Source organism: Lynx rufus, unplaced genomic scaffold, assembly GCF_022079265.1.
Source record: "Lynx rufus isolate CCGP_SWC_20201006 ecotype Redwood Valley unplaced genomic scaffold, mLynRuf1.p SCAF_11, whole genome shotgun sequence".
Lineage (NCBI taxonomy): Eukaryota > Metazoa > Chordata > Mammalia > Carnivora > Felidae > Lynx > Lynx rufus.
In genome coordinates, this window is record NW_025814825.1 from 59,440,832 (window position 1) to 59,462,399 (window position 21,568).

At 52.0% G+C, this 21,568-nt stretch overlaps 1 protein-coding gene across 3 annotated transcripts in view; it reads left to right on the plus strand.

Moving 5' to 3' along the window:
- Window positions 1–21,568, plus strand: part of TACC2 (transforming acidic coiled-coil containing protein 2) — an 82,714-nt gene that overhangs the window by 21,893 nt on the left and 39,253 nt on the right. For all 3 annotated transcript variants that reach the window (XM_047072746.1, XM_047072745.1, XM_047072747.1), the window contains exons 2-3: window positions 9,309–9,445; window positions 20,165–21,461. In XM_047072746.1, the coding sequence (XP_046928702.1) occupies window positions 9,309–9,445; window positions 20,165–21,461 (1,434 nt within the window). The remainder of the gene's footprint in view (window positions 1–9,308; window positions 9,446–20,164; window positions 21,462–21,568) is intronic.

The window sequence follows — 21,568 nt, forward strand, 5'->3', positions numbered from 1 at the left end:
TACTTGGGTGCTGGTTGTGTCTCACCTGGGTGAGATACTGTTTGCTTGTTAACGGTCTGACTAGGAAGGATGGTCTGCAGTTGTTCCTAGAGAAAAGAGAAGGCCTCTTGGTGATGATCTATTGGAAGCTCCTTTTTTTTAAGTTTATTATTTTTTGAGAGAGAGAGAGAGAGAGCAAACAGAGGAAGGGCAGAGAGAGAAGGCAAGAGAGGATCCCAAGCAGACCCTGCACGGTCCACACAGAGCCTGATGTGGGGTTCAAACCCACGAACCATGAGATCATGACCTGAGCCAAAATCAAAAGTCAGATGCTTAACTGACTAAGCCACCCAGGCGCCTCTCAGAGGCTCTCTCAATTCTGTGTGTTCTATTTTTTTTCTAGCTAGCCTCCATAAATATCTTATTTCCAGTTAGGTTTTTCAGAATCTGAGTTTAAAGATTCCAACTAAAGTCACCCAAGCAAAGAGTTCAGCTACAAAGATGAGATGTCAGGGATATCATTGCAGAAGGCAAGGGAATTAAAGGGTAGCGGAGTCTCCCTTCTTTCTTTATTTCTCCTGAGACTCGATTGGCATTCTGGCATCTATCTCTCCAGGATCCGCTTACAAACAGGTGGAATCCGCAGCCTGGGGCTGCTGACTCAGCCTGTATTCACACCGCCTGCAGGAAGGCGCTCAGCCACTGGAGAGCCTCTCTTGCTCAGCGCCTGGTATCGTTGCACCTAAGTCCGTTTTAAAACTAAGTGTGTGGGGATGGGATGTTCCATTGGGCACCTGTGTGTGCACCCACACACGCACAATGCCGCACCGAGCCTCCCCCATTCTGGAAACACTCCCCTGACCCTGGAGTTTATGGGTTGTGTACACCTCGAAGGAAGGATAGAGTCCAGATCGGCGTGACTTTCAGAGTCCCTGCGCCCTCCGGGACCCACTTCTGTCCACAGACGGTCTGGCAGGACGGCCCTCCCACGTCGTGTGTAAGCTCCAGCTTCCCCTCCATGCCCAAATCGGTAGCTGTGATGAAATAAAAGAGAAGACTTAGTTTGCTAGCAAATTACACTTCCCCGAGTTTCTTTCTTTCTTTTTTTTTAATGCGGGGCTCGAACCGTGGGATCGTGACCTGAGCCAAAACCAAGAATTGGACGCTTAACCGACTGAGCCACCCGGGCACCCCCATTTCCCCAAATTTCTAATGGCACGTGACATAGCTGGAAGGAATTCCGTGGTAGACGTTCATTGCTTGTGGGTCTCCTGACCGCCTTTCGGGGGATTCTGTCTGCCTCCCCCATCTATTCCATGGGATCTGGGTGGGTTGTTTATTTATGTGTGCTTTTATGCCTTCACCATGCCACTTCCCTCGCCGGGGATGCTATCTGACCTTGAAACGGCCAGTGTGTTGATTGCCAATATCCCTTGAGCCCTGATGGTATCCCTAAGTAGCCAAGTGACAGCTACTTGTATCCGAAGATGGGAGCTGTCTCATAAACCCCACAGACGCTACGTGCTGGGAATCTTGGGAGAAGTGTGCTGTCACCTGCTTTGATTTTCCCTGAAGTGTGAGCCTGGAAGGCTCTAGCATCAGCCCGGCTTGCCAGACCCAGCGCTGTGTTCATGGAAGACGGCACCTGACTCAGTCACCCGACAGTCCAGGAAGGGTGTTAGCTCTTGGTTGTGTTGAAATAATGTTCTCCCTTGACTTAAATGTTAAGGAGTGATATTGCAGAGCAAATCCCTTTTCTTTTCTTTTCTTTTTTTTAATGTTTATTTTTTTATTTTATTTTTTTTTATTTATTTTTGGGACAGAGAGAGACAGAGCATGAGCGGGGGAGGGGCAGAGAGAGAGGGAGACACAGAATCGGAAACAGGCTCCAGGCTCCGAGCCATCAGCCCAGAGCCTGACGCGGGGCTCGAACTCACGGACCGCGAGATCGTGACCTGGCTGAAGTCGGACGCTTAACCGACTGCGCCACCCAGGCGCCCCTAATGTTTATTTTTGAGAGAGAGAGAGAGAGAGAGAGAGAGAGAGAGAGAGACATCCAGTGCAAGTGGGGGAGGGGCAGAGAGAGAGGGAGACACAGAATCTGAAGCAGGCTCCAGACTGAGCTGTCAGAACAGAGCCCGACGCGGCTTGAACTCAAGAAATACGAGTTCGTGACCCGAGCCGAAGCTAGATGCTTAACCAACTGAGCCACCCAGGCGCCCCACAAAATTCTTTTCTATACGCATGATAGGCACATTAAAGTGAAAGACCTTGTTCAGTCAGCCCAAAAAAATTACCAGTCACGTTGTTTTAGGCAGGAGGGAAGTGTGTGTGTGTGTGTGTGTGTGTGTGTGTGTGTGTGTGTGTGTGAGAGAGAGAGAGAGAGAGAGAGAGAGAGAGAGAAAGAGAGAGAGTATGCACACGTGCTCCTGCAAGGACCGCATTTCTTGACAAGCCTGTCTAAAGTGGAATATTTTGATGAATAGAATTTAGTGGAGAGCAGTCTCACAAACATCCTGTCACTCACAAATCCATCAGACTCTTAGATGCAGAGATGAAGGAGGTGATCTGATCTGCCGAGAGCTCCGTTTTTGTTTCTGGAAGATCTCCCCCACTTCAGGGGTGGCCGGTGGTCTTTGGGGCTGGAGGACGTGAGCCTCCTATGGATGCAGGGCTTTGGGCCAGCACTGTTGCCTCTCCCTGGGTTTGGTCAGGGGGAGGGAGGCCGGGGGGCACTTGCACCGCTCGCTCAGGTGGGCCCCCCCCCCCCCCCGCCTCCAGAACCTGAGAGGGTGGGGCTTATGTCACAGGAAGCCCCCCCCTCTAGAGTGCTGGTGCTGGGACTGTTCACTCTTGTTGGGTGGTCACAAAATCCTCTATCCCCAGACTCACTTTCACAAGAATTCTGAGAAATTGCTATAGAGATTGGTAACTTTCTAGAAGGAGAACTTTCCTTTAGCAATGTTTAAGAATGAACTGTTTCTTGGACGCCTGGGTGGCTCAGTCGGTTAAGCTTCTGACTCTGGGTCAGGTCATGATCTGGTGGTTCATGGGTTTGAGCCCCACGTCGGGCTCTGTGCTGACAGCTCGGAGCCTGGAGCCTGCTTCGGATTCTGTGTCTCTGTCTCTCTTTTTGCCCCAACCCCACTCACTCTCTGTGTCTCCCAAAAATAAATAAACATTTGGGGTGCCTGGGTGGCGCAGTCGGTTAAGCGTCCGACTTCAGCCAGGTCACGATCTCGCGGTCCATGAGTTCGAGCCCCGCGTCGGGCTCTGGGCTGATGGCTCAGAGCCTGGAGCCTGTTTCCGATTCTGTGTCTCCCTCTCTCTCTGCCCCTCCCCCGTTCATGCTCTGTCTCTCGCTGTCCCAAAAATAAATAAACGTTGAAAAAAAAAATAATAATTAAAAAAAAAATAAATAAACATTAAAAAAAATTTTTTTTTAGAAAGAACAAACTGTTTCTTGATAATCAGATAACATGTAAGTATAGGTAACTTTAGATTTCCAGGTGGGGGGCGGGCACTGAGGTTAGGAGGGAGGCTCTTATTGACGAAAAGCAAGCTGGTTCTAATGAATGTCGTGTCGTGTCCTTGCTGGAAAGGGCTGGTTACTTTGGGAAGTCACTGCAGCTCTCCTGGCCTCAGTTTCCTTGCCTGTTTATTTTATTTTATTTTTTGAAGTTTATTTATTTATTTTTCAGAGAGCACGCATGCAAGTAGGGGAGGGGCAGAGAGAGACAGAGAATCCCAAGCAGGCTCTGTGCTGTCGGCACAGACCCTGACGTGGGGCTGCAACTCACAAACCATGAGATCATGACCTGAGCTGAAATCAAGAGTCAGACACCACACCCATGCGTCCCTCCTTGCCTGTTTCAAAGGATGTGATAAGCATGTTGGAATGGGAAATTTTCTTCCATCTTCAGGGTTGGAAGATTCAGTCTGTGGTGTGTGAGATTTATTTCCCCAAACCCTTGAATTACCTCCAGTACAACTTGAGCAAAACATAATCATTTAATAAGCTGAAAAACTACATTCGTAGCACCTCTTTATTAAGAGAGACCCGTGTTTTGTTTATACACATAGACATTCACACATACTTTTGTGTATATGTGTACGTATGTGTTATTATACTAGCTTCATTTTATATCGTGCTAACCTGTATTGCATTAACTAATTGGTGTGTGGGTGCTGATCTTTTACTATTTTGTTGTTATAGTTCATGGAAGTAAAACATGAAAATATTTAAAGTAAAAACAGAGGCCAACAGGCCCTGGGGTTCTACACTTTGCCAGCTGTCCTGCTTTGGGGACAGTTTGCATAAGTCTCTGTTTTAACACAGCGTGTTATCTGTGGAGGGACTGATTCCTTCATTGCGTGGAGCAGAGATTTTCGAACTGTGCTCAGTGGAACTTCAGAACTATAGAGAGATTCTCTGGAATCTGAGAAAATGTTTGAAAAAATACTTTAAAACTCTACGAACACACACCGGGGCACTTGACAGGTTTAGTTTCGGTGGCTAGCACGGTCTCTCTGTACTTGGGATTATACGTTTCTATCTTTCCTTCCCTTCTGTGCACACCACACTGGGTGGCATTGGAGACCACCAGCATATTGCCTTGTGCTGATGGATTAATTGAGTTTTGTTCTTCGGTAGCTCTTCTGCCCTGTCTGCCTTATTAAAGAATACAGGGCAAGCTGTTAAAAAACAGGTGCTGTTTGGGGCGCCTGGGTGGCGCAGTCGGTTAAGCATCCGACTTCAGCCAGGTCACGATCTCGTGGTCCGGGAGTTCGAGCCCCGCGTCGGGCTCTGGGCTGATGGCTCAGAGCCTGGAGCCTGTTTCCGATTCTGTGTCTCCCTCTCTCTCTGCCCCTCTCCCGTTCATGCTCTGTCTCTCTCTGTCCCAAAAATAAATAAACGTTGAAAAAAAAAAATTAAAAAAAAAAAAAAAACAGGTGCTGTTTGTAATCACTCATCAGGTTGCATCAGGACTTTTCCTGATAATGTGCAACCAGGGGAGAAATCAGCAGACAGAGCTCATGCTGCAATTAGCATCCCCAACCCCTAGTGTCAAATTTTCAGGTTTGTCAAATAGCTTTATTGTTCCCAACGATAGACTGTGTAGTAAGAATATAGTATAAATTGAGCTTATAAAATAAACGCAACTTTTATCTATGCATAGGATTCATTTGGAAGAATAGTTCTGCTGTTGAAAATACTTGGGAGCCACTGAGACAGGGAAAAGAACACAGATTTTATAGGCAGACGGTTCTAGATTTGAGCCCAACTTCCGTAGCTTACTAACTAGATGGCCAAGGGCAAAGTACTTTGCTTCCCATAGTAATGCCATCTGTAAATTGGGCTTGCTCACCACCAGGCAGGATATTTTTGAAGATTACAGAGAAATGCGCAAATGGACCTAACCCGTGACCTGACACATAACGAAAAGTTCAGCATGTGATAACTATTACCAAGGTTTTCGTGCTGGGCCATATTTCATGCCTGGCCATTAAGAGCTACCTTTTACACTATGGAAAGACGTTCTCTCGGTTTATTTGCATGTATTTGCATATTGACTTATATGTGAACATAGCATATGCATATCCTGGTAAATACATTTTCGTATAATTTAGAGACGGTTTGGCAGACTGGAGTGGCGCGTTCTCTCTGATGCATCTTTGCAGCATTAAGTTAATTTCCTTTTCTTTCATTTTGAAAGTCTGTGGAGCCTTAACCGAAGAATTTATTGTACTTTAGTTTTTTCTAGTAGAAAAAAAAAATCAAACAGCCGATGGGAACTGCTTTTATGCATTGGGGCTCCAAAGTGCTGCTTTATTTTTGTGTACAGGCTCTTTGTGGGTGGACTGCAGAAATCCCTGCTCTTGGAAATGTTTCTGAGCCCTCTGGGAAACTGAACAGGGAAAAAAGAGCTAATTAAAAAAGCTGCCATCCGCCTCCTCTAATTAACTTGCTCTCTGCTCCTGGGAGAGGGTACGGAAATGTGAAAATAACACAGGCATCACCGGAAGTGAATGCCATTCTTGTGGTGCTCCGGTCGGTCGCCCCGTGGTGTTGTGATGCAGAAATGGTTCATGGTAAACAGGCAGGGAATCACAAAGGGGCTCCATGTGCCCTCTGCCTCCCTCACTGGGCAGTGGTGAATGGGGGTTCCTTCTGAGCAGGTGTTCCGGCCATCCGGGCAGCTGCAGCAGGAGAGACCTCATTGGAATTCAGCAGCTTGAGCCCAAGAGTATCCGGCCCTCCCTGTTGCTTGCCTGTGCTGTTAGGGAAGAGCAGGGGCCCTCTGCGCTCTAAAGCCGCACATCGCCGGGGCCCACGGTTGCAGAAGCCAGGGGAAGAGCTCTCAGCCTCTCGCCCCCTGTCTCTGCTGCACTTTGGAGAAGCTCGCAGCATCCGTGACTGGCGGTGCTGCTAACTTCTTCCTGACATCTTGGGCAGATTAAGATCCCAGAGATAACGGCAAGGGAATCAGGGGTGGGCATTTAGGGGACGGAGGCCGTCCTTCAGCAGAGATGGCTTTGGCCTCCTGGCGGATGTGGCCCCTGGTGGAATGGGCCCAGTGGATGTGGACAGCAGTGACTAGCCGTGGAGACTCCAGTCTGATGGCCCTCCAAGGAAGTTCTGGAAAGAGGCAAGTTGGCTTTGTGTGTCTTGTCAGTGTTGCCCCTGCCACATTCCGTGCTGGGGGGCAGGGTGACTTCCGGGACCCCCCAGGGTGATCCAGACTCTTATTCCTCTTTGATATTCCATTGTGTAACTTCCTTGTGTTTTTCATGCAGAGTCAGCAGACTCTGCAAAGCTCAGGTACCTCGATCTGTCGTTGTCCAAGCGTGTATCTTCACTTCCCTACACAAAAGCGAAGGCCTTTAAATATTAATGTGTGTTTGTAAAAGGTCCGCATGGCCCCCATCCTGTTTGTGTGGAGTAAGTCTTTACTCAGGAAATTTGATAGTGTGCAGGCTTCAGCTCGTTGGATCTCATCAAAAGCAGATCCGATGTTTCTGTTCATCTCTTTGGGTCCCCTGAGGGCTTTGTGGCTTTGCTGGAGGAGCCAGGGTTCTTGGGGATGGGGGAGGGGGGTCTTTGGCACTGACAAAATGAGCCACTAACGAGTTGTAAAAACATCAATGTAGATTTTTCTGAAGGAGAACTCACCAAATGGCTCTTTTTCCCTGTGCCGGCAGACGGTGGAGGGATTGGCTTGGTTCCTGGCTCTCTCTGCCCGCTGGCAAGACAGTCGTTGAAAGAGGCTGCCCTCTGCCGAGGTCACTAGTCCTCTGACCCTTGCAGAGCTCAGCAGTGTGAGCACCTCGTGCTCCGATGCTCACCTGGTCCGTCACCCTCTGATTCCACGTCTTCACCCAGATTGGCCCGCTGGGCCACTGTGTCTGCCCGGAACTTAAGTAGCTGCCCTCTTGATAATTACCTTTCTTGTTGCAAATGAGTAAGCGGCCTTTTGGTGTATTTAAAAGATCTTGAGATGGGCATCAGCCCAGGTGATGCTCTGCTTCTTGGGCGCTGGCATCCTCAGAGCAAGCTTGGGCCAGGACCGTGGACTGCTGGGCATCTTGAGCAAGGGCCTCAGGGCACGTGCCTGGCTCCACCGTCTGGGGAGGCCTCATTCTTTCTGGCTTAAAATGGAGCCCCTGGGAGAAGGGGCGTGATGAAGAAGGGCCATCTACTCTGGGTTTTCTGGAGCCCAGGACAAGGCTTTAGTTTGTTGAGCAGCTCCCCACCCTTCCCCCCCCCTCCCATTACTGGGAGGGGCATCCTCTGGGCGGAATTTTGGGCCAGTTCTCTGGGTGAGACCATCCTGCTGAGCAGTGAGGGTCATTATCATATCATTGGGGTCAGCAGGCTGTGTTTTCTGTCTCCCGCTGGCACATCCTCCAGTGAGCTAGCTAGCTTGCTTTCCTTCTTTCTTTTCTTTTCTTTTCTTTTCTTTTCTTTTCTTTTCTTTCTTTCTTTCTTTCTTTCCCTTTACCTCTTTCCCTCCTTTCTTTTTCTTTCTTCCTTCCTCCCTTCCTCCCTCCCTCCTTTCTTTCTTTCTTCCTTCCTTCCTTCCTTCCTTCCTTCCTCCCTCCCTCCCTCCTTCCTTTTTCTTTCTTTCTTCCTTCCTTCCTTCCTCCCCCTCCTCCCTCCCTCCTTTCTTTCTTTCTCTTTCTTTCTTCCTTCCTCCCTCCTTTCTTTTTCTTTCTTTCTTTTCCTTCCTTCCTTCCTTCCTTACTCCCTCCCTCCCTCCTTTCTTTCTCCCTTCCTCCTTTTTCTTTCTTTCTTTCTTTCTTTTTTCTTTCTTTGCTTCCTTCCTTCCTCCCTCCCTCCCTCCTTTTTTTCTCTTTCTTTCTTTCTCCCTTCCTCCCTCCTTTCTTTTTCTTTCTTTCTTTCTTTCTTTCTTTCTTTCTTTCTTTCCCTTTCTTTCTATTCTTCCTTCCTTCCTCCCTCCCTCCCTCCTTTCTTTTTTCTTTCTCTTTCTTTCTTTCTTTCTTTCTTTCTTTTCTTCATTCCTCCCTCCCTCCTTTCTTTTCTCTTTCTTTCTCCCTCCCTCCCTCTCTTTCTTTTTTTCTTTCTTTTCTTCCTTCCTTCCTCCCTCTCTCCCTCCCTCCTTTTTTTCTTTTTCTTTCTTTCTCCCTTCCTCCCTCCTTTCTCTTTCTTTCTTTCTTTCTTTCTTTCTTTCTCTCTTTCTTTCAGTCAACAGATGTTTATTCACTGCCTTTTGGCTTCCGCTCAGAAATGCTGTGAGAAACCAGATTGGCTGCCATCATGGCCTTGAAGCTCAGTAGATGAGAGAGACAATTAACACAATTAGAAGGTGAATAAATCCATAATAAGTTGTGAGAAGCTCTGGGAAGGAAGGGCGGCAGGAGAGAATGACAGGGTGGAGAAAGGCCATATGAGATTTGGTTTCGTGGAGTGGGGATCCTACAGCGTGTTGGAATCATGGCATCGAAATGCGTTCCTGGGAATATCAGTTTGAGTGAATTGGTGTCAGGGTTGACCAAAAGATTCCCCTGTGTTTGTATTTGCCACTAAGGCCAGAAATAGGAATTTTTCTTAGAGCTAAGTTTCAAAGCATATATCATTTGGGCACAAAGCTGGTGATAATGAGATTCCCTCTTGGGAATCATGAGGGGAAATGATTTTGCTCACGTCTGTCCTGGAACAGTCGAATTGGGTGAGCCTGATTCTAGCAGTCCCGGGTGGGGGGTCAAAGTGCCGCACATCCTCAGCAGCACTGACCCCTGGCCCCTCGGAGCACACTCAGCCCTGGCCCCCACCTAACCTTGCGTTTCTCCTCTCTTCTCTCCATCAGGAGTTCTGACTCTGAAGAAGCATTCGAGACCCCTGAGTCGACGACTCCTGTGAAAGCCCCACCAGCCCCACCTCCGCCGCCCCCTGAAGTCACTCCAGAACCTGAGATCAGCACACAGCCTCCTGTGGAAGAACCAGGTAACCAAGGTCAGGTGCTCCCCGGGGGAGTTTGGGGGCAGCCCTGGGCTGGGGCAGCTGGAGGAGGGCACCCACTCCAGGGGGCCGTCACTGGGGCTCTTTAGACACTCCCAGCCTCTGGGGCCTCTGCTCTGGGCTGTGTTTTGTGAATGAAAACTAAGAGTGAGCAGATATAGTGGATTATACGTATGGGGGAGGCCTGTGGAGAAACCACCTGGCATCCAGAATTGGATTTGATGGGCCAAGCGGGTCTGGGAGGTTTCTGTTTGGGATTCTATCTTGGGTTCTAGTGTGTGGCCCTTGGGCTCTGTAAGAACACTGGGTCTGTCTGGACAGCCCACATGAACCTGCATTTTTATTAAAGACCATAGCCCCCATGGGCTTGGGAATAGAGATAAGCGGTAAAGGGGAAAGAAGAGAAAGCCATAGATAGCCAAACCCGCTCGTGGATGGTTCATTATTCCTCGTTAATCACAAGTTACCTGATTTCATATCACTTTCTTCCCTAGTGTGACTTCAAACATAGACCTTTCCGTGCCTTTCAGATGTGGTTCCTAGAGGTGGTAGGGGCGGGGGGGACGACAGAGCTCATTCCCCAGCCTGCCCACCTAGCTGGTGCTCTCTGCATACATCCTCCAGTTATACTGCAGGGGTGGGACCACCTCCAGCCTGAAGGTTTAACACGAGACCTGGAAGGAGATGGGGACTGCCAGAAATGGCCCCACAGGCTGGTCAGGGGCCAAGTGGTCCCAGAAGTATGGCCCCCTAGCCTGGTCAGTGGGCCAAGTGGTCCCAGAACCGATTCTACAGGCTGGTCAGGAGTCAGGTGGTTCCAGAAATGGCCCAGCAGGCTGGTCAGGGGGCCAGGTGATACCGTCCCCAAACCTGGACTACCTATCTGCTTTGGGCCCTGTATTTTAGACGGCCTCACTCTGGCTTTCCTCCAGCCACAGCCCTTGCTATGTGGTGGGGCTGCATGGCCAACCTCCCCTTACACCACATTGTGGATACCTGGGGGCAGCCACTTCCTGGGCCCGCCTAGTCCCCTTCTCATGGCCCATCTTCCCAGGGCTGACTGTACCCATGTTTGTACCTCTCCGCCAAGGAGGAACCAAGGATGGGCCTGGGGCCTGCAGGTGGGGTGTCCACATACCTGTGCTCAAGGCCACCCCAGGTGAGGGATGGGGCTTGGGTGAGTGGAGAAGGAACAGGCTGATGGCCGGGCCTCCGTTCATACTCTTTCCCTGGCCAGGAACCAGGTGAACTGTAAAATAAAATGACACTTTGATCTTGATGTTGGTTTTACAAAGAAATGGGTAGAGTTCTTTATACCTGCCTGGGTTCAAACAGACCCTTACTTTCGAAAGGGTTGACACTCCAGGGCTGATCCGCAAGCAAATACACTCCCTTGCCCTGGGGGGGAAAGGGTTAGGACCATTTTTAGGGAGGGCAGATGTCTTTGCTGCTGTCTGGCAAGTGCAGTTTTCAGATTCTCCCGTCTCGGACAGCTCATCAGTTAGTAGCGTCTGATTCTGTATGGCCAGTTCTAGGTGCTGGACCCGAAGAGGGGAATTCTTGTAACTTATTTGATTTTGAGGTGATTTTGAGGAGAAGGAGCCAGGCCTGCTGAGTCTTAAGCATTACCATTTTTTCTTCCATACCGGAAAGCATATAAAAATTCTCTTCCTATAATATTGTAAAAACTAATCATGGATGACAAATAGATTATAATTCCTAGGTCAAACGTGTGCATAGGAATAAACTATTCTTTTTTTGTGTGGGTACAAGTCATGCCCATAATGTGTGGGGCACTTTAGGAAAGAATTTGGCAGAAAATGATGGTGTATTGCAGTGCACAGACCATCCCCACGCACCAGGGAGTGACCAGGGAAGGCCCTTGCTGTGAGCAACCGTGCACCTTCCAGAATTTCCAGCCACGTATCCTCGCTGCGTCTGGGGATGGTTTGCTGCTTCTTTTCTTTCTGCGGCCTGCCCTTGTTCCTGCTGCCTGGCTTGCTTTTCAACAAAGCAAAGAACAGTCTGCATCCTTAAAAACAAACTCACACACACAGCACCCGCCTCTTTCTGAGACGCCAGTTTCTGAAAGAATGAGCATTGTAGGGGATTAAGAGATAACCCCCACCCGGAAGGGGTTGGAGCTGGTAATTGCCACGAGTCACAGCCCCACGGAACTTTTGATTCCACCAGTTGGAGTCTTTGAACAGGGACTTTACGCTTCTCCTTCTCAGAAAATTCCAGCGGAGCTAAATATATGTGGATTACACAATACGGACTCTTACGGTTGGGATTGTGACTGCTTAACGCCCCCCCTGGCTTGGGCTGTACAGAGATCCATTTGATTTCCTTCAGTTATTAGAAAAGTCTGCTTGTCCATTCTGCAGACAGCATGGGGCACAGCAGAGGCCTGAGAAGGCGGGAGTGCTTGCTTTCAGAGGTGGCTAGAGGGGGAGAAACGTTCCTTCGGAGAACCACAGGAAAGAAAGGGCAGAGGGGGGATGTCTATTGTTTGGTTTGCCTCTGCAGAGTGCCTGGGATATTGCTAAAGGGGCCGGAAGAGCCACATGAAATAATAGACCAGACCCTCGGCTGTGAATAAAGACATGATTTGCGCTCCTGGAAATCCACATTGTACAAAACAATCAGCTACCTTACCCTGGGTCCTGCCAGCTGTTTGTGCCCCCTGGGACAGAAGATTGGGAGATACCGTGTGCTCACCTGTATCTGGCCCTCTTTGGGGCTGGGCCGGAATGAAGCTTGTCTGAGCCCAGTTTTCTTGTCCGGAAGAACCTCCTTCCCTTTCTGACCTTCCCTGGTTCTGAGATTGCAGCGCGTGGCTGCTGTATGTTGGCCATGTTATTAGAGCTCAAAGCCGGTCAACGAGGGACATAAGTGAATGCCACATGATTAAGTAATAGCACCCACTTAAGCGTCCACTGTGTGCTGGGCCGACGCTGGGTCCTTTGTGCGTTTCATCTCCCACTCAGCCGAGACTCATCCCCTGCGCTCACGGCATCTCTGCGCGTCTGGTAACAACCACCTGCTTCCCCAGTGAGATGCGGGGCTTCCGGACCACGCCTTCCATCTCACAGCACACGAGGGGCTCTGGGATCGGAACCCAGACCTCTTGACTCCCTTCCGTTTGGGGACAGGGCTGCTCTCCGCCGGTGGACTGAGCTGGTGCATTTAAGTACCCTGAGGCAGGAGATGGGCAAGCAGTTGTGAGGTGAGCAGCAGGCAGATGGCCAGTGAAGGAAGCACTTCCACGATACCAGAGGTGGACTCCTCCCGTGGTTGTCCTCCCTTCGGGAACACTGCTCCCCTCCGGGATAAAGCCTGTTTTCTTACCCTCGCTGGGAGACTGCCCAGCGCCGGGAAGGCCCACACTGGGGCCTTGGAGGTGACTGGAGACACTGCCCTGCGTGCCCTGGGTCTTTCCTCTCTGCCCCATGGAAAGTGTGGCCTTTGCCGAGGCAGTGGTTGTGTTCCACACAGTGGTTCGTGGCCACCGTCTTCAGATTGACTCAGAAAGGAGCTCAGCACACCTAGTGGCTTCTGTCCCCACAGGGGACCATGTCTCCATACTCACTGTCACTTGCCTTCTTCTCCCCTGAGGTTGCTCTGCAGGGGTGTCCCCGCAGAGAGATAGGAAGGCATCCGGGAGCCCAGCCTGGGGCAGGGGCACAGGGAGTGGGTGTCACTGTGGCATGTGCAAGAGTTGGGGGCCCCCCGGCTGCCACGTCCCGGTGCTGCTATTCCCTGTGCCAGGTGCTTCTATGGTTCTCCCTTTTCAGCCTCACAGGAAGGCCTGATTTACAGCCGAGGCTCAGAGGAGTCACAAACGGGAGGAGGGCGGGCATACCGAGAACCTGGAGGGGCCCTGAGCCTCCGGACTCACACTGACTTCCCTTAATGACCTCGTCAGGGGATCTGACTGCACTCAGCGTCCAGCACAGTGGCCCCTGACGGCCCAGTGAGTCGCAGGAGTATCTCAAGATGCTCGTGGGCCCCACACACCCGGGCAGGTGGCTCACTCTCTACTGGGATGAGTATAAGCTGGGCTCCATATATGTTTTCCTGTTATAGATGCCTTTTAAAAAATATTTATTTATTTTTGAGGAGTGGGGAGAGGCAGAGAGAGAGGGAGACAGAGGATCACAAAAGAGCTCTATGCTGACAGCGGAGAGCCCGATTCAGGACTCGAACTCACAAACTGTGAGATCATGACCTGAGCAGAAGTCGGACCCTTCCCCAGCTGAGCCACCCCGATGCCCCTGTGACAGATGACTTTTGCTAAGAATAGAACAGGGGCACCGGGGTGGCTCGCTCCTCTGGTTAAGCACTCGACTCTTGATTTCAGCTCAGGTTAGGATTGCAATGTTGGTTGTGAGATCGAGCCTCACGTTGGGCTCTGTGTTGGTCATGGAACCTGCTTAAGATGTTGTCTCTCTCTCTCACTCTCTCCCTCCCTCCCTCCATCCCTTCCCCCCCGCCCCTTGTTTGACCGCTCTCAAAAGAAAAAAAAAAAAAAAGAATAGAACAACAAGTAACAATTGTGAGCATTTTCTTTGCAGCAGCCACTGTCAGAAGCATGAGCTCTAATTTCTGTAGCAGCCGGGAGGTGGTACCGGGGCCAGTGACAATGAGGCACAGTGGGGTTAAGAGACTTTGGCCAGGGCCACCCAGCCGATCAGCAGCAGAGCCCGGGTTTATGTGCCTGTGGACTCGTCAGCCCAGACTCCGCTTGAGTCAGAGCTGGGTTGTGTGGCGTCATCCTAGCGATGTGTCTGGATGCTATCTCCTTTCGCTTGTACAGAAAGCACTTTTCCGGAACTGCTGGTTTCATGCCCACTGTTACGCTTGAGGGATGGTGGGAGGGAAGTCTGGGGACACAGAGGCTGAAAGGAGCAGGAGTGGCCACTGTCGGAGTCACGGCGAGGTTAGTTGGTAGCTGTTAGCCCTGCTGGTACCTCTGTCAGCCTCCTGGGAGTGAGCCTGGCCAGGGGCGGACGGGGGCATGCCTGGCAGGCAGCCCTGTGTGAGGAGAGCCCCGGCGGGGCAGGGGGAGCAAGCAGGGGGGGGGAAGCGGCAGTCAGCGGGGCAGGGGAGAAGTGACATTCGGTGCGTTCTAGGCAGAGCCCGGACCCAGCCCCCAGCTGCACAAATCCCAGCTTTGCACACCGCCCTCCAGGGGGACTGTGCCCCCACAGTGCTCCTGGGTGCCCGTGGGGTGAGGTCACCTTTTGCTCCTCCTAGCAGGGCTCTCCCATCCTAAGAAGGGCCACTTCATCTAGCTGCTCACAAGGCGGGGTCTGGTGGGAATAAGCCGGTTTTCAGAGAGAACTCCCTCTTCAGCCTTTGGCATCTGAAGGGAGGTTGTGTGTGATCAGTGCACGCGTCCAGGAAATAGCGGGCACAGCCCCAACTGGGTTGGTGGGGCCGGGGTGGTGGTCCTCAGGACCCAGCAGGGTCTCCGTGGGAATCTGAAGATCTGCTGGGTTTGGAAGAGAAGCCGACTTCCCACGGGCCTCCTGCCTCTCTTGCTGGCCAGGCACACGCGCTGCCTCTGCGGTCACTCCCGCCCTCCCCGTCGGCTCACGTCTCAGGGGCAGAATCCCCACAGGCGATCAGAGCTGGCCTCAGAGAGATCGATCCAGGCCGATCCAGGCTTCTCCTCCAAACCATTTCTGTGGCCAAATACTCAACTGTGGCCCCTGGAGGTTTTCAGAGCTAGGATAGGTCCTGATAGGGCACAGGTGAGGTGAGCCAGCCCAGCCCCCCGACTTTCCCTCTCACGGCTGCCCGTGGCACCTGTGGAAGTGGGGGTTCGGAGCCCCCACTCCAGCTGTGCCAAGCTGCTGCTTCAGGTTGGAGCCGGGAGGCTGGGGGTTTAACGAGTGTCTTGATGTGTCTTGGGATAGGCAGGTTTGGAAAGTGCTGAATTCTCCTGGACTTGCTCTGGGGGGCCCACGGCTGCCAGTGAAATGCCGCATGAAGACCAATAATGCTCCATTTAGATCTCGTTGGCCTGCTTAAAACGGAGACCTTTGCCAGAATAAACACTGTTAAGTGCAATAGATTATTGTTCGGGTACCCAGAAGATGTGAATCTATGCCTCCTGCGGATGAGACCATTTCCTTTGGTCTGTTGGTTTAAGGTGAGAGTGTGTGAGCGCTGGGGTGCCACGTGTTGACACGTTTGGTCCTCTGGGCCCACGAATCCCTGTCCAGAGTTGGGGGCTGGGGCAGGGGGGGTGGAGAGAGAGGCACCAGCACAGCTGGCAGTAAGTGCTCAGCTAGAAACGGCCCCACGAGGCTGCAGAATGTGGCCTCTGGAGATGGTAGGGTGATACGAGTTGAGTGTCCCTTACTAGCTTTCTCTCTTTCCTTGGAAATCCCTCTCGTTTCCACACACGTTTGTTTTTAACCTTAGCTTGGGGGTTTGACTGCCCCGCACCGGTGTTCATGGATGACATTGTGTTCCCCCAAATCCTTATGTTGAAGCCGTAGCCCCTAGTGTGACAGGACCTTCAACGAGGTGATGGAGGTTAAACAAGGTCATAAGGATGGGGCCTTAATCCAATAGAACTGCGTCCGTGTAAGAAGAGGAAGAGGCCCTTGGGGATGAGCTCGTGCGGAGAAAAGGCCGTGTGAGGCCACAGAGGAGATGGCCATCTGCCACCGAGAGGTTCTGTGGTACTTTGTTATGGTGGCCCGAGCTGAGTGATGCCCTTGGGAACCCCCCTAGCAAGCCTCCATATGATGAACCAGAGATGCTCTTTTTGTTATCAGACTGAACCAAAACCTGGAGCCTGGGCAGGCATTGCCCGGGTCTACACCGATGGGGCGCACAAGGAGGAGGAGGAACCCAGATTATTTGTGGAGCGAATGAATGAATGGTCTTGATGCAGATACAGCGAGTGGAATTTAGAAATCTGGTAGGAGGGGCAGGGAACCCAATCAGACCACACTTGCTTTGGAAAATCAGGGCCCGCGCGTGGCAGTGACCTTTTCTCGGGTCTGCGAAAGCCACCTTGCCCAGGATTCCTCTGAAGAGCACTTAGAAGCCCCCCTCCCCCCCCAGCCCCATAATGGGCCCTGTGGAGCGACCTGCTTGGATACCACGCAGTAGGACAGCAGTTCTCACCCAGGGGCTCTTGTGGCCCTCACGGGGACATTGGGCAATTTCTAGAAACGTTCTTGGTTGTCACAACTGGCGTTGGCATGCCGGTGGCATCTAGTGGGTAGAGGCCAAAGACGCTGCTAAACATCCTGCAGTGAACAGAAGGACCCCTTGCGTCAAAGAACTAACCATCCCCAAACGGCCACGGTGCCAAGGCCAAGAAACCCTGCAGCAAGATTAGGTTTCCTGGCCCGTGAATATCGGTTCTAAAGAGGAAAGAGTGTTACTCAGGCAGGGACGTTTTGGTCTGGGTCAAACAATGAGCAGATGGTTAAGCGGAATATCTGCTGCACGTTGCATGATTCGGGGGGACCCCTGACCTCGGGAAGACCTCGGAAGGCACGAGGCAGCCTGAAGAGAAAAGAGGCTGGTGGTTGTGGATCTTGCTTTGGGAATGATGGGAGGGGCTGGGGTTCTCTCTCCCTCTTTCAAGGCCCACTCGAAAGCACCTGTTCCGCTGGGTCCCCTGGTCCCTCTGTGGCCTCTGTGCCGTGTGTCCGGGCAGGAGGATGGGGTGCTTGAGGGTGCCAGGCCCTGGAGGATGTAGGAGGGAGTTGGTTTAAGAAAGAAGCGGGGGGGGGGGGGGCGCCTGGGTGGCGCGGTCGGTTGAGCGTCCGACTTCAGCCAGGTCACGATCTCGCGGTCCGTGAGTTCGAGCCCCGCGTCGGGCTCTGGGCTGGTGGCTCAGAGCCTGGAGCCTGTTTCCGATTCTGTGTCTCCCTCTCTCTCTGCCCCTCCCCCGCTCATGCTCTGTCTCTCTCTGTCCCAAAAATAAATAAACGTTGAAAAAAAAAAAATTAAAAAAAAAAAAAAAGAAAGAAGCAGGGGGCGCCTGGGTAGCTCAGTTGGTTAAGCATCTGACTCGTGATTTTGGCTCAGGTCAGGATCTCACGGTTCCAGCGCCCGCTTCAGGCCCCATGCTGACAGCACAAGGCCTATTTGGGATCCTCTTTCTCTGCCCTCCCCCACTTCTCAAAATAAATAAACATATAAAAAAAAGAAGCAGGGAGGAATCTTCTTCTTTTGAGACGGAAAGGAAGCAGGAGTGTTTTGAGGTGAGGGAGGCATCTTTCAGTGGAAAGAGCTGTGAAGTTTCAAGGAAGCTCTCCGTCCATCTGCTCCAAGTAGGGCCTGGGTGGTGCTGGGCACCGAAGAGATGAAGAAGTTTTGAACCATGAATAGATGTGCTTCCAGAGGCATTTTGTTTTTTAATGTTTATTTATTTTTGAGAGAGAGAGAGAGAGAGAGACTGAGCACAAGCAGGGGAAGGGCAGAGACAGAGGGAGACACAGAATCGGAAGCAGGCTCCAGGCTGTCAGCACAGAGCCCGATGTGGGGCTCAAACCCATGAACCAGGAAATCGTGACCTGAGCGGAAGTCAGACGCCTAACCCAGTGAACCACCCAGGTGCCCCTAGAGGCGTTTTTGGAGCCTGCAAGAGAAAGTGGGACAAGTCCAAGGAGAGCAAAGATGACCAGACCAGTCCCTGAACTTGGGAGGCTGGACTTTCCTTGTGATGTCATCCCCCGCCCGCACCACCCCCCCCCCCCCCAGTGCTTCCTCTCCCAGGTGCTTCAAGAGAAAGATATGTTTGTGAGCAAAGTTCCGGAAGCACCGTACAAAATACTCACCCCCGGGGCATTTGCAATAGTGAGCATGAATTGCTCTGAGAAAATCTACAGCGAGAGGCCGGTTCAGTGTTAGCTGAGCATTTCCCAAACCTTGTACATTTGCTGGGATGAGGCATAGAGAGGGCTGACAGATTCAGCAAATAAAAATACAGGGCACCCAGTTAAATCCGAATCCCAGATAAACAAGGAATTACTGAGACATATGTATACTAGAAACTACTCAGTTATCTGAAATTCAGCTTTAACTGAACATCCTGTATTTTATCCGGCAGCCATCCCAGCCGGGCACGGGGTGGGCGCTGGGGGCATGAACCCCATCAGTGAAACCCAACTTTAGAGACGCCGTCCCAGGCCATACCTGTGCTGACTCTCCGATCCCTTCTTCTGCAGACCTCTTTGCAACATTTGTCTTCCTTTGTCCAGTGACATAGTGTTTGTTCTCTGGCCACTTTCTGGCCTCCTGACTGCCCAGGAGAGCTGTGAACCCAGAAATGCATGAAAGGCACCACCTGGCACGGGGAGAGCCCAGGGTAGCCAAGCCAAGGCCAGGCTGGCCAAATCCCCATGGGACGGTGGGGTCATCAGGTGATGGAGCATTTCGTGGCCAACATGTAGAGTGTGCGCGGCATGTTTTAAGATAAGGAGCAGCCTCCGTGGACGGCAGTGGCTGTGGCGGTGGGGAAGCCAGCAAGAACAGCAAAACGGGGCGCCTGGGTGGCTCAGTCGGTTGGGTGTCCGACTTCGGCTCAGGTCATGATCTCAGGGTTCATGGGTTCGAGCCCCTCATAGGGCTCTGTGCTGACAGCTCGGAGCCTGGAGCCTGCTTCAGGTTCTGTGTCTCCCTTTCTCTCTGCCCCTCTCCCACTCGTCCTCTGTCTCTCTCTGCCTCTCAGAAATAAAGAAACGTGATAAAAATAAATAAAAATAAATAAACAAAAGTGTTAATTTTTTTTTTTAAAAAGCAGCAAAGAGAGGAGAGGGAATGGACTAGAGGTAAGGCCAAGAAGAGGAGCGTGGCAAGCAGAGTTGGAGGCAGAGATTATAGGGGACACCTGGCATAAGGACAGGTGGCAACAGGGCATCCTCAGTCCTGCTGCGGTGGCCTGGGGGCTCCACAGAAAGGCTCCCAGTTGTTCCTCACAACAAGCTCCAAGTAGTCAAAAACAGGCTTGATGATGCTAATGGCTGTCTCCCTCTCCCTTGCTTTAGTCACAGTGGCCTCTGAGGTTTCTTTAACACGTTAGCGTGCTTCTACCCCAGGACCTTTGCACTTGCTGTTCCTTTTGCTTATGATGCTCCCCTCACACCCCCACCAGATATGCTCCTGGTTCACGCCCTTCCCATGCTTCTGATCTTTGCTTAAGTGTTTCCTCCCTGGAGAGCTTTGCCAACTCCTTTATTTTAAAATTGCAGCACTCCTACCCTGGCTTTATTTTTCTCCATATCACCTATCACCATCTGGCAGTCTGTGCATTTTGCCTGTTTATTTATTTCTTAACTGTCTTCTCCCCGAAGGATGTACCTTCCGGAAGGGCAAGGATTTTTGTCTGTTTTGTTCATTGTTGAATCTCCAACACCCAGAATGGTGCCTAGTCCCGACTGGGAACTTGGTAAACATTTTTGGAATGACTGAATGATTTGAGCTGTCCCCCAAACAGCCCGCGTCACTCCCATTTGACAGATGAGGGACCGGAGGGTAAGCCTACCTGGGGTCTGGAGCCAATAATGGGTGAGAGCAGACTTTGTGCCCACGCACCGCGCCCACCCAGTGGGGGCCCGGGGGTCCTGGGGACTCTGTCTAGAGGGTGGTAGTCTGGCACGAGATGAAAGCAGTCCAGTGTCCTGTGTCCTTCGTCCTTCGGTGACTGCTTTGTCTCCTTTTCCTCAGGATGCGGTTCTGAGACAGCCTGTGTCCCCGATGGCCCACGCAGCAGCTCGGTGGAGGGGAGCCCCTTCCGCCCCCCGTCACACTCCTTCTCTGCCGTCTTCGATGAAGACAAGCCTATAGCCAGCAGCGGGACTTACAACTTAGACTTCGACACCATCGAGCTGGTGGATGATTTCCAGACCTTGGAGCCCCGCTGCTCGGACTCTAAGAGTCAGGAATGCAAAGTGAACACGCGGAGGAAGTCCACGGATTCTGTCCCCGTCTCCAAGTCCACGCTCTCCCGATCTCTCAGCCTGCAAGCTAGTGACTTTGATGGTGCTTCCTGCTCAGGCAACGCCGAGGCCGTGGCCCTGGCCCCAGATGCCTACGGCGCGGGCTCAAGCAGTGCCTCCAGTACCCTTAAGCGAACTAAAAAACCGAGGCCGCCTTCCTTAAAAAAGAAGCAGACCACCAAGAAACCCACGGAAACCCCCCCAGTGAAAGAGACACCACAAGAGCCAGTCGAAGAGAGTCCTGTCCCCAGTGAGGAGAACAGAGCAGTCGAGACCAAGACGGAAGCTTCTGCACCAGCCCTGGCAGAGGAGGTACCCCTGGAGCCTGCTGCTGTGCCCAAGGCCGCCTGCCCTCTGGACCCAGAGGGTGCCGAAGGGGCCGTCCCCCCAGCTTCCGGAAGCGGCAGAGTGCAGAACTCACCCCCCGTTGGAAGGAAGACGTTGCCTCTTGCCACAGCTCCGGAGGCAGTGGAGGTGACCCCGTCGGATAGTGGGGGGCAGGAGGACTCCCCGGTCAAAGGGCTCTCGGTGAGGCTGGAGTTTGACTATTCTGAGGACAAGGGCAGTTGGGACACCCAGCAGGAAAACCCCCCTCCTACCAAAAAGCTAGGCAAAAAGCCGGTTGCCAAAATGCCCCTAAGGAGGCCAAAGATGAAAAAAACACCCGAGAAACTCGACAACGCTCCTGCCTCACCTACCCGGTCCCCCGATGAACCCAATGACATCCCTATTGCTAAGGGTACCTACACCTTTGATATTGACAAGTGGGACGACCCCAATTTTAACCCTTTTTCCTCCACCTCAAAAATGCAAGAGTCCCCCAAACTGCCCCAACAGTCCTACAACTTTGACGCAGACGCCTGCGACGAATCCATTGACCCTTTTAAGACGTCCTCTAAAACCCCAGCCTCACCTTCTAAATCCCCAGCCTCCTTTGAGATCCCAGCCAGTGCCATCGAAGCCAATGGAGTGGACGGGGATGGGCTGAACAAGCCCGCCAAGAAGAAGAAGACGCCCCTCAAGACGTAAGTGCAGGGGTGCAGGTGGTAAGCTCGGGGCTGTGCCTTGGCTGTGAGCCCGGGTCGTGTGCCTGGATGAACGCGGCTGCCCTAACCCTTCCGCCATCTGCCAT